This window comes from Podarcis cretensis, assembly GCF_951804945.1.
Source record: "Podarcis cretensis genome assembly, chromosome: 1".
Lineage (NCBI taxonomy): Eukaryota > Metazoa > Chordata > Lepidosauria > Squamata > Lacertidae > Podarcis > Podarcis cretensis.
The window spans coordinates 47,132,098-47,144,502 of NC_137170.1; the positions used below are offsets into that span (position 1 = coordinate 47,132,098).

The 12,405-nt window shown below is 43.9% G+C and overlaps 1 protein-coding gene across 3 annotated transcripts in view; it reads right to left on the reverse strand.

Moving 5' to 3' along the window:
- The window catches only part of RBM25 (RNA binding motif protein 25), a 36,459-nt gene that overhangs the window by 22,690 nt on the left and 1,364 nt on the right, over positions 1-12,405 (reverse strand). For all 3 annotated transcript variants that reach the window (XM_079990062.1, XM_079990061.1, XM_079990063.1), the window contains exons 2-4: positions 3,340-3,458; positions 3,039-3,088; positions 2,245-2,415 (exon numbers count right to left, since the gene is read on the reverse strand). In XM_079990062.1, coding sequence (XP_079846188.1) covers positions 2,245-2,415; positions 3,039-3,088; positions 3,340-3,445 — 327 coding nt within the window. In that variant the 5' untranslated portion in view covers positions 3,446-3,458. The remainder of the gene's footprint in view (positions 1-2,244; positions 2,416-3,038; positions 3,089-3,339; positions 3,459-12,405) is intronic.

Below are 12,405 nucleotides of genomic sequence, written 5' to 3' on the forward strand. Positions count from 1 at the left end.
CTCAGCGCCTAGGGCTTGCCAATTGCATGGTCGGCGGTTCGAATCCCCGCGGCGGGGTGAGCTCCCGTCTTTCGGTCCCAGCTCCTGCCCACTTAGCAGTTCGAAAGCACCCCTAAGTGCAAGTAGATAAATAGGTACCGCTTTCTAGCGGGAAGGTAAATGGCGTTTCCGTGTGCTGCGCTGGTGCCGGCTCGCCAGAGCAGCTTCGTCATGCTGGCCATGTGACCCGGAAGTGTCTCCAGACAGCGCTGGCCCCCGGCCTCTTAAGTGAGATGGGCGCACAACCCTAGAGTCGGACACAACTGGCCCGTACAGGCAGGGGTACCTTTACCTTTACCACCTCCACAGACAGCTCCTTACTCCTTGTACATAAAGTTTGTCTTAAAACATATCCTCCATTATCTCTCAGTGAGTTTGATTTTTTTTTAAAAGGAGAGGAAAAATAACCAGATTTTTTAAAACACTAAACAAAATTTTAAGTTACCATTTCCCAATTTATAAAGTGTCTCTTTAAAAAGAACCTGGTTTAAAATGAAATATGAATTAAGAACTGTACTTCTATATATTAATAGGGTTGCATCTTATAAAGCAGGATCGTGCATTGGGACTTGCACTACCAAAATCTGGAGGATTAGGCGACACACCAGAGCAAATTCTAGGGCTTGTATGTGGCTGGAAAGGGAAAAATCAAAATCTCATTCTGCAAATGGGTTGCCAGAATTGGATCTCACTTATAATTCCTTAAAACCCTACTAATCATGATAATTTATGATCACTTGGTTGGTTAGGGCATGCTGCTGATAACACCAAGGTTGCAGGTTCAATCCCTGTATGGGACAGCTGCATATTCCTGCATTGCAGAGGGTTAGGGTCCCTTTCCAACTTCTATGATTCTAAAGGCTGTCATGTTTAAAACCCTAATCTGCAACCTTGGTGAGTTGAAGGTCTGCCATCTCCTTCCAAATACTCATTTCCTTGACTGAAATTTTTGCAATAAGGCCCTGTTACATCTGCTCCTATTATCTGAGGCATAGCAATTAGATATGGTCTTTTCAGTAGTGGTGCCCCAGCTATGGAACTTCTTTCCTAGACAGAAATATTTTTTAAACTTTACACAATGAAAACCTATTCTTTCCTGGATATTTGCCCTTCAAATCCAGTCTGATTTAAGTTTTTTATTTGTGCCATTGTAACCCATTAGATAGGAAACTTGTTTTTGTTTTTGAAATTCATTTATAGCTCATATTTTTATTGTAATTATTTTTATGGACTGTATTTGCTATTTCAGTTTCTGATTTAATGTATATGTTTTAGTGTTCTCCACTAAAGAACATAAGGCCAGCCATCCTGGATCAGGCCAGTGGCCCATCTAGTCCAGGATCCTGTTCTCACAGTGGTGAACCAGCTGCCTATGGAAAATCTTCAAGAAGGACCTGAGAGCAACTGTACCTCTCCCAGCTTGTGATTACCAGTGACGTACTGCTAGTGAAGGCATAACCTAGCCTTATTTTCCATGAAAAGAGCTTCTCCAAGAGTTTAGTTTGGTAACAGCCTAAACTACATCAACCCACCACTGACTATCCTAACACAATGCAAACAGGTTGGTAAGTTAGTAAATTTGTACTTAGCTTCAGGGGTGAAATAATATGTAGCAATAATCTAGCATTTCATAGATTCAGGGCAGCCCTGTATTGGGAAATTTTTAATGTCTGATGTTTCAACAATTTTTTATATGCTGTAAGCCACCCACGGTGGCTGGGGAAACCCAGCCAGATGGGTGGAATATAAATATCATCACCATCACCATCACCATAGAATTGTAGAGTTGGAAGGGACCATGAAGGTCATTAGTCCAACCCCCTGCAATGCAGGAAATTTTTTTGCATGTCTATTGGGAGTAGATTGTTTATCTTTGTAGGGCAGCCCCTCATGTGTCACATGAGATATGGTCTGGAGGGCCGTGATCTTGAGGGTGGACTTTCCAGAGTGGCTGGGGAAGCCCAGCCAGATGGGCGGGGTATAAAAATAATAATAAAATTATTCTTATTCTTATTCTTATTATTATTGGGAAGAGGTGAGCTAAAAAGCCCTGCATGCATATGGAACACTTAACATGAAAGAATTTACGGTAACTAACATTTTAAAGGATACAAAAAGTCAATGAAATCAATGAAAAATTAAGCAACACTAAAATCTCTAATCAACACAATGCAAGGTTGCTTTCTAAAAGGCAATTCCACTTACGGCAAGAAGCTGTCGTATAAGCATATCTGAAGCCTTTTCAGATATGTTGCCTACAAAAACAGTAGTAGTGGGACCGCTGTTTTCATCATTTTCCTTGTTCTTTAGACCTGGATGTTCCTTTCTAACTCCCATATGTTTTCCAACCATTGACACGGTAGTTGGGACCAGAACCTGAAAGACGAGGAACAAATACCTCTTGTGATTTTTTCCCCACTGCAACAATTAGTAAGTTTAAAAAGCACTGTACCAAGCAGGAACTTAGCATTAATTATTTTTGCCTGAACAGATTAGCCTGCAAAGGAAATTTCATACAGTTCCTTTGAGTCGATTCTACTTCACAAATTGCAATACACGTGCCTTATAAATAAAAGCACACAGGAAATAACATTTAAGTCAGGAACCTTGTATTTAAATGTGTTACACTGTTACAGCCTTGCAATTTTTCATGCACATTCTTTTCAAATTCAAAGACGTCACCCCAACCATAGTTAGTGTCAGTGCAGATCCAATGATTAAACATGGTTAAAGTCAAAAAGCGAAAGGAGGTAGGACTTTGTTTTGGAGGAGGGTGGGTCATGTGTTCATGGGAATGGTTCCCAATTTGCTAACAATGATATGGGATCGGTACAGTGTTACATATACAGTAGGGAGAAGATGAACACAACTATGCTGTGTTTTAATATTTGATGCTGCTAATTGTGGCTTTATTGTTATTTATCTTAATGCATTTTTATAAAGTTATCATTTAAATTAAAAAGGTATTTACAGTGAACAGTGGCTTATGCAATACTTACAGTTGGTGCAGGAGCCATAATACCCATTGGCACAGGAATCATCGGTGTCCCTGTGAAATAAGAGGTTGCATTAATAGTCTCTGAGCAACAGCTACCAAAAAACTATATATATATTTTTTCAAATCATGTATTAAATAGGCAGAACAGAACTGTTGAGTGCTCTCAGGAAGTATAGAAGCTGCAGGATTATTTTGTTCACATGTCACAAATAAAAACTAAACACCAACCTAAAATGTTAAGATATTACTGACCAATATAGAAGAATGAGGTTTATCAGACAAGCTTCTGATAGAAAACTTACCAGGAGGTACAGGTGGAGGAAAACCTGGAAATTGTGGAGGTGGAATCCCAGGTGGAAGTGTTGGGATACCCATAGGAGGGCGATTCAAGTGAGGCGGAAAAGACATTTTTAGCAGTAACCTAGAAAAAGAATGAACCTATTAGCTTCAAATCAGTGCTTGTTTACATGTGTTTCTACTCTCCCCCTAAATGAGCAAGATGCTTAAAACCAGGTAGAAAACAGGAGCTCTAGCCTAACTCTAGCTGCCTAAGCACATCTTGCTCCAAGTTATCAGATATGAGATATCTAACTGTGAAACACCTACAGAGAAAGCCCATTGAGCATGGTTCTCACCTCAGGTTGTTGCTACACAAACTACCCCCCTATGTAGGTAGGGCTAGCAAGTTTTGTGGAGATAAAAGGCTCAGTTGGGAACACAGCTGATCCTAATAGCCACAAAGGCCCAGTCTGGATAAGAATTGCAGCCTAGATGAATATTCCTCCCTTGCTGCTCCCTTCATTGCACACCAGCTTTGATGTGATGACCCTGGCTTGTATTAAGCCAGAATTCCCCATTATATCCAAACTGAGGAACTCCAGCTTAATGCTGGATGACTAATCCTCAAGCCCTCCCAAAGTCCTAGTCAAAGAGAAGTGTCTTCACCAATCTACAAAAAGTCAGCAATGTCAGTGATAAGATGCATCTCCAATGAGAAAACAGTTCTCCCATGGGGAAAGCATCGGTTAGGACCATTATGTGAACCGTATGACACAAATTTTTAAGCAGGCTCACTAAATTCCCATGTGCTTCCAAGTACAATTCTGGTACTGGTGTTTTATATGAAGTGTTAATATGGCTTTGATTCAGGAGGATTGCTCCTGCTGGATCAAAAGCCCTTGTGCTTGGACAACGGCATCAACTGGATATAACCTACTATGTTTTTGAGGTTGCTTTTAGAGCTGGAATTTTTGCTTGGATTGTTTTTGTCTGCTGCTGCCCTGTTTTTAGATTTGATGTTGTATCATCTTGGTATTTACTGCTTGCTTGTGTTATTTTATTATTACTACAATAAATAAAAGGGACATGGGTGGCGCTGTGGGTAAAACCTCAGCGCCTAGGGCTTGCCGATCGCATGGTCGGCGGTTCGAATCCCCGCGGCGAGGTGAGCTCCCGTCTTTCGGTCCCAGCTCCTGCCCACCTAGCAGTTCGAAAGCACCCCTAAGTGCAAGTAGATAAATAGGTACCGCTTTATAGCGGGAAGGTAAACGGCGTTTCCGTGTGCTGCGCTGGTGCTGGCTCGCCAGAGCAGCTTCGTCACGCTGGCCACGTGACCCGGAAGTGTCTGCGGACAGCGCTGGCCCCCGGCCTCTTAAGTGAGATGGGCGCACAACCCTAGAGTCGGACACGACTGGCCCGTACGGGCAGGGGGTACCTTTACCTTTACAATAAATAAAATAAAATTTTAAAGAGGTGGCATATAAATTTATAAAACAAAGTAAATATTAGACAAGGCACTTAATGCTTTTATTTGTTCAATTCTATACATGTTTACCTGAAAGCAAGTCCCGTTGAAATCAGTACTTACTTCCAAGTAAATGAAATATGGGTGCACTGGACCAAAAATAAACTAAAGCTCAACAATAAAAAGCATGAAGGCTTGCTCTAACCATATGACCTCAGGCTAAGCTCAGTAGTGGAGCACCCTTTGCAAGCGGGTTTCAGGTCCAGTTGTTGGCATCCGTAATGAAAAGATTTCAGGCTGGGAAAGACTCTTAAGTACCAGAAAGCTTTTACCAGTTAGACTGAACAATATAGGACAAGATGAACAAACAGTTGCTGCATCTGGATGACACAAGAAACAATCCTATATCATAATGAGAATGAGTCTAGGTGAGCCTTGGGTTTGCGTGTCCCTAAATCCTCTGAAAGTGTCACTAAATTTTTGTAATAACAGTCAGTGTTGCCTGAACCTGAAAAACTACTGTTAATCTTAACTATGATTTATTCAAATAAATTACTTTCCAACCACAGGTAGTTAAGATTAACTAGAGTTTGTCAGATTGGTATGTCACCTCAAGCTGCAGTTAATAAAAAATGAAATCAAAACTGTCTAAAGTCCTCTCTGCAGTACACAAGCCCCAGACTCGCTTAGGCTTATTCTTGTGATATACCAAAGTTTAATGTGATGTCTGAAAGTGGTCAATATAAGGCAGCTTCTAAATTACAACATGAATGATAATTTAACCAAGCAGCAGTAAGACTAGTGTAAGGGAAAGCTTAACTGATATCAAAGGGATACAGAAGTGTTGACTTTATAGTGACCTAGGGAAGACAGAAGTAGTTGGTCCGAGGAGCACCTGAAGGTGGAAAGGAGTGTGGATTCATGAGCAGAAAATGGAATGGCTGGTCAATAAATAAGTAAGATTTTAGCAGAAGGCAGGAACGCAGGCATGGAAAATAAAGAAAACAAGTTGAAAGATAAAGATAAAGGAACAGAGTCTTGGGTAGTACAGTAATCGAAAAACAAAGGGATGGAAGACCCAAAAATGTAAAGGAGAAAAAAGCCCTTCAGCTGTCTGGTGTGAAAAACCTAAACATTTTGGGGGTATCAGATGCTGCTTCATGAATCAATCTTCTACCAATTATGAGCAAAAATTTAGAAGATTAGTAAAAATATTATTACTGCTACCCTTTGTTCCAAAGGATAAATTAACCAATAAATAATTAAAATCCTGTTTTTAAAAGGCAGGATTGGCAGTCATACAATGGATATATCACTGACATATTTATCACACCTGCCTCCCGCCCACTCCCGTACATGCAGTATTGCTTTAATTTTTTGGATAAAGTCCATGCTCAGTCACCAAGCTCACCACTTGCATGCGTAAGCCCACCACCTCATTGCCTGTCTGACTGTTCATTACAGTAATCCAGTTACCAATGCATGGACTATGGTGGCCAGAATATTCCAATCCAGATATGGCTTTTGCTGGTGTAGTAGGTGAAACTGATTGAAGACCCAACTTTTGTATACTGCTTAATGCCAAAACAAACTTATAAAGGGTTCGCAAGTAAACAAATCAACTACTGTACAGCTATAAACACCCATAATTAAATACAGAATGTAACACTTAAATCACACAAAGTACATTTTAAAGAAATATTTATACAGCACAAAAAATGGCATGATATACTTTTTAACCTCTCCCTACTATATAAAAGTCAAACATGCATGCCATAGCCAAACAGTTTAGGGTAGCATTACATTTTCTAATTAATTCCCCCTGCTCAGGAAATCCACATCCTAGGTAGAAAACAATGGGGAACATGTGAAAGCAAGTCATGAATGAAATTACAGCAGTGTTAGGTCTGAAGATTACAAGAGAAGCATTCTAATTTGACTGCTGGAAGGAAGGTTAGCAGGCAGGAGTTGCAGAAGTTCAAACCAGTTATAACCAAGTTAGCAGTAAAGAGATAGATAAACCTGGAAAGACTGAAGGACTGACAAAACTTGGCCAAAAACCTTGGCATGGATGGAGAAAAGTGCTTATTCCTAGAATGCTGCATTAAAATAAAGAGCTCTACCATAGTCATACATATAACTATAAAAAACAACTAAAAGATTTGTGTATTGAATAAATGTCAAGAAATAAAGGAATAAATTAAAACTTATTTCTGCCATGTTCAACTCTGGATACTGGCAAGACAGCTAGACAATAAACAGAGCTCAGAAGGATTCCAGGAGAGAGGGATGCAGGTGAAAATCACATCAGAGCCATCAACTGTCCTTTGGGAAGGATTCCAGGAGATGGGAATGCAGGCAAAAACTACATCAGAACCTGCTCCGGTAGATTTTTCCCACATTTCCCAGAGGGCGATCTACCACCATATGTCCTGTGGAAAGAATCCCAATGGTTCTGTATGTTGCTACTTCTTATCGTGTGTTGCTTTACTTTTTTTCAACATAATGTTACTTATAAGCTAGCTCGGAAGCATTTGTATCCTGAGAGGTGAGATACATGTGTGTGCAATAAAGATGAGACATTAGGGCTGAATTTCCATTTGCACTTAGTTGAGTAAATTCCATGAAAAACAATGGTACTTCTGAGTAGACATGTATAGCACTGTCTTGCAAATATGGCCTTTTAATGAATCCAGCTTTTATGATGAGGCTGTTCAGTATGTAAAAAGAGAAAAATAAGAAGTTAAAGGATGAATTCCATAGAATTCAAAGTTTGGGGGGGGGGGGGGAGTCAGATAGTAAAAATCTTGGACAAAGTCAGGCTTTTAGATGCATGAAAGAGAAAAAGTTCCTGGTCATGTTATATGATCCCAGAATGTTTTCCATTTCTCATTTGTTGAAATATTTTTAAATAAAGTTTAAATTAAGAGGGACATAGTCATACACCAAACCACATTTCCACCAGAGATCCTATAAATACCAACAGGTCTTTGCAGCTGTTTAATTTTTGCTTACCAAGTCATAATAATAATAATAATAATAATAATAATAATAATAATAATAAATTTTATTTATATCCCGCCCTCCCCAGACGAAGCCGGGCTCAGGGCGGCTAACAACACTAAAACAGTACAACATTATAAAACATTATAAAAATGAATTAAAATCAAAATTGATGGCAACCATAAACTAAAGTCTTGTAAAGATTGCCAAAGGAGGGAGTCAGGCTGCGCCCTGACCAAAGGCCAGGTGGAACAGCTCTGTCTTGCAGGCCCTGCAGAAAGGTGTCAAGTCCTGCAGGGCCCTTGTCTCTTGTGACAGAGCGTTCCACCAGGTTGGAGCCGCAGCCAGAAAAGCCCTGGCTCTAGTTGAGGCCAGCCTAACCTCTCTGTGGCTTGGGACCTTCAAGGTGTTTTTATTTGAAGACCGTAAGTTCCTCTGTGGGGCATACCAGGAGAGGTGGTCCCGTAGGTACGAGGGCCCTAGGCCGTATAGGGCTTTGAAGGTTAAAACCAGCACCTTAAACCTGATCCTGTACTCCACCGGGAGCCAGTGCAGCTTGTATAGCACCGGATGAATGTGATCTCTAAGCGAAGACCCCGTAAGGAGTCTTGCTGCGGCATTCTGCACCCGCTGGAGTTTCTGGGTCAGTCTCAAGGGCAGCCCCACGTAGAGCGAGTTACAATAATCCAGTCTGGAGGTGACCGTCGCGTGGATCACAGTGGCTAGGTCAGGGCGAGAGAGGTAAGGAGCCAACTGCTTAGCTTGGCGGAGATGAAAAAATGCCGCCTTTGTTATAGCTGCAATCTGTGCCTCCATGGAGAGGGAGGTATCGAAGATTACACCCAAACTCTTAACGGATGGTGCTGGCACTAATTGCACCCCCGCAAGAGATGGGAGTTGCCCCCTCAGTCCCATGTCATCCCGTCCCAGCCAGAGGACCTCTGTCTTCGAAGGGTTTAACTTCAACCGGCTCCCACGTAACCATCCAGCCACAGCCTCCAAGCATCTGATCAGTGTGTCTGGGGCCGAGTCCGGGTGGCCGTCCATCAACAGATAGAGTTGGGTGTCATCAGCATACTGATGGCAGCCCAGCCCAAAACTCTGGACAAGCTGGGCGAGGGGGCGCATAAAGATGTTAAAAAGCATCGGGGAGAGTATTGCACCCTGGGGCACACCACACACCAAGGAGTGGCGGGATGACAATTCCCCCCCAAGCGCCACCCTCTGTCCCCGACCAGAGAGAAACGAGCGCAGCCATTGAAGGACTGTGCCCTGGATCCCCACGTCGGCAAGGCGGTGGTCCAGGAGTTCGTGATCGACCATGTCGAAGGCTGCTGAGAGGTCTAGAAGAATCAGCAGCCCCGACCCGCCTCGATCCAGCTGCCTGCGGAGATCATCTGTTAGGGCGACCAGAGCCGTCTCGGTCCCATGATCAGCGCGGAAGCCGGACTGGAATGGATCCAGAGCTGATGTTTCATCCAGAAACCTACCAAGCTGTTCAGCAACCGCTCTCTCAATCACCTTACCCAGGAATGGTAGATTCGAAACCGGGCGGTAATTGGATAGATCTAAGGGATCTAAAGATGTTTTCTTTAAGAGCGGGCGCACCACTGCCTCCTTCAGTTCCCCTGGGAATGTCCTGGTGCCAAGGGACAGATTGATGATATCTCCCAGGGGGGCCCGCACCTCGTCTGGATACGCTCTAATCAGCCAGGACGGGCACGGGTCGAGAGGACAGGTGGTGGGCTTTCCAGCTCGGAGGAGTCTGTCCACATTGGCTGGGGATATCCAGTCAAAGTGGTCTAATACTGAACCCGAGGACAGTCGAGGGGTCTCCAGTTCCTTTATTGTATCCAAATTGGCAGGGAGGTCATGGCGGAGCAACAAGACCTTCTCCGCAAAAAAGCTCACAAATGCCTCACAGCTGTGTGTCAAATTGTTATTTAAATTTGCCTGTCCTTCAAGGGACATTAAAGACCGAATTATACTAAATAATTGCGCCGGGCGAGAGCTAGCGGATGCAATGGAGGCCGAGAAGTAGGACTTCTTAGCGGCCTTCACTGCCATCTCGTAGGTTTTCATAAAAACCCTATAAGATGTTCTTGAAGCTCCGTCACGGGCACCCCGCCATACTCGCTCTAGCCGTCTGAGGTCCCGCTTCATTTTCCGGAGCTCCTCGGTAAACCAGGGAGCCCGGTTTCTGCGGGGTCGCAGAGGGCGCTTAGGTGCGATCTCATTGATGGCTGCTAGGAGCTGGGTATTCCAGGCCTCAACAAGCTCAGTCAATGAGTCGCCAGAGGGAGAAAGGTCCCGCAAGGCTTGACGGAATCTATCAGGGTCCATCAGCCTCTGCGGGCGAGCCCAAATTGGCTCGCCACCCAAGCAGGGTGGGGGTGGAACGTCAATCCTGGCTTTCAGAGCATAGTGATCAGACCATGGCACCTTCATCGAAGGAAACATGATCACATCTATACCGATGCCAAAGATCAAATCCAGCGTGTGGCCTGCTTGATGTGTGGGGCCCGAAACAAACTGGGAGAGCCCTAGTGTCGCCATGGAAGACACCAGGTGCAGAGCCTGTGAGGAGGGAGTGGCATCAGCATGGATGTTGAAGTCCCCCAATACCAATAGGTTAGGGAACTCCAAGGCCCAGCCGGCCACCGCCTCCAGCAGGCCTGACAGGGTGGCTGCTGGTGCGCTAGGTGGCCGGTACACCAGCCAGACAGCCAAGCTCACCTCGGAGCCCCACACTAGGCCAACACATTCAATGCCGGGGATCGATGGCGATGGTAGAGCCCTGAAAGAACAATCTTCCCGGATTAATAACGCCACCCCTCCCCCCCCCCGGCCCACAGTCCGCGACTGGTGGAGGACGGGGAAACCCGGGGGCGCCATCTCTCGTAAGGTAACAGTATCCCCTTCGCGCACCCAGGTCTCAGTCACACATGCCAGGTCAACCCCCTGCGAGGTGAAGAAATCTCGCAGGGTGGCGGTTTTGTTGCCTATAGACCTGGCATTGCACAACACCAGTGACGGAGGTGAGTAATCCTTGCTCACCCTACCCTCGTCTCTCGGGATGGGGCGCAGATTGGAAGGGGTACGAGCATATCCGTATCTCGATCCCCTTCGCCTATGACATCTGCCCCCACCGCCATACCTCCCTCGCCCCTCCACAGTAGGAATCCCAAGCCTCATACTCGCCTCCATTTACAGGATATAAAAGCAAACAAACAAAAAACAATTACACGAAAACAAGACCAATCCCCACCCCACTCCACAACCACCCCCACCCCAACCCAAAATAAACCAATACAAAATAAAAATACATGGATAAAAACCACCGCTTATGGTGGTACAACAAAGCAAAAAATAAAAACAGTTTAAAACATATAAAAACACTTCAAGCAACCGCTGCAGCAGCACCAGTGTCCCCAAAGCTGCGGTAGTGGTGAGTGTGGGCCCCGCCCCCTGGCCTGATGGAGAGTGGGCCTGCAGGGGGAAGAGCCCTCCCCACAAACGCACGGCAAAGCGGCAGCAGCAATGTTCCGAGGCCTCCTTGGAGCCTTATATGCTGAGGTGGAGTATGGGCCCGTCCCCAATCCCAAGATGGAGAATGGGCTAGCAGGAGGAAGAGCCCTCCCCACAAACGCACGGCAAAGCGGCAGCTTAATGTTAATCTGTATTTTTAAAAAAAAATGATATTTCATGTTTAACACGTATATATATCCTCTTGAAATGTATGGTGGTATAGAAATATATATTAATAAATACAGGTGACCAACAAAATACTGTACTTTTCTGTGTATAAGACTAGGGTTTTTTTACTCAAAAAAAAAAAAAGAAGTTTACTAAAAAAAAAAAAAGAGGTTTAAAAACTGGGGGTGTCTTATACATGGGTAGTGGGTAGGGATGACTGGTTGCAGCCACGAGCTGCAGATTGTCATTGGTGATTTGTAGTGTGATCGGTGGCTGTGGCAAGGGGTTCTTTGTATTAGTTGTAGGAAATAGGTGTGTGATTGGTTGCTGCGTTAAGGGCAGCTGAGGATCGGCTGTTGGCGATCGGGCAGCTGCCTGTAGCTGATGTGAGCAATTATTAACGAGCAGCACAAGTGATTGCAATCGCTGGGTTAGTGATTTACTGCATCCACCCCCCCCCAAAAAAAGCTCAACAACTTTGGGCAATTTTATGAAATTGGGAGTGCCCAAAAATAAGGGGCGTGCTATACAAGGGAGCATGTTATACATGGAAAAGTACGGTATTTGCAATACTATTATGCTTAGAAAAGAAAAAATGCCAAGATTATATAGAAGTTTGTTTTGATACACCTAAAGTTATGCTATTTACATTGTATTAATTGTTTTAAGGTACTCCTCTTGCATCCTCTTCATCCTGCTATAGATTGTTTTATGTTTGAACAAATTTCAGTAATCAGTCTGCACCAGAGATTGCAAGTTTGGATTAACTGGTGGCATCTTGGTTTAAATATGAAAAAACAAGATTATAGATGCAATACAGTTAGCATTTTTCTTAACATTTTATCAAAATGTTGCCTAAACACAAGTAGACAACTAGTTTAAGAGTCACCGGAAACAGAGCCAGAGGACTATGAACTACTGTATT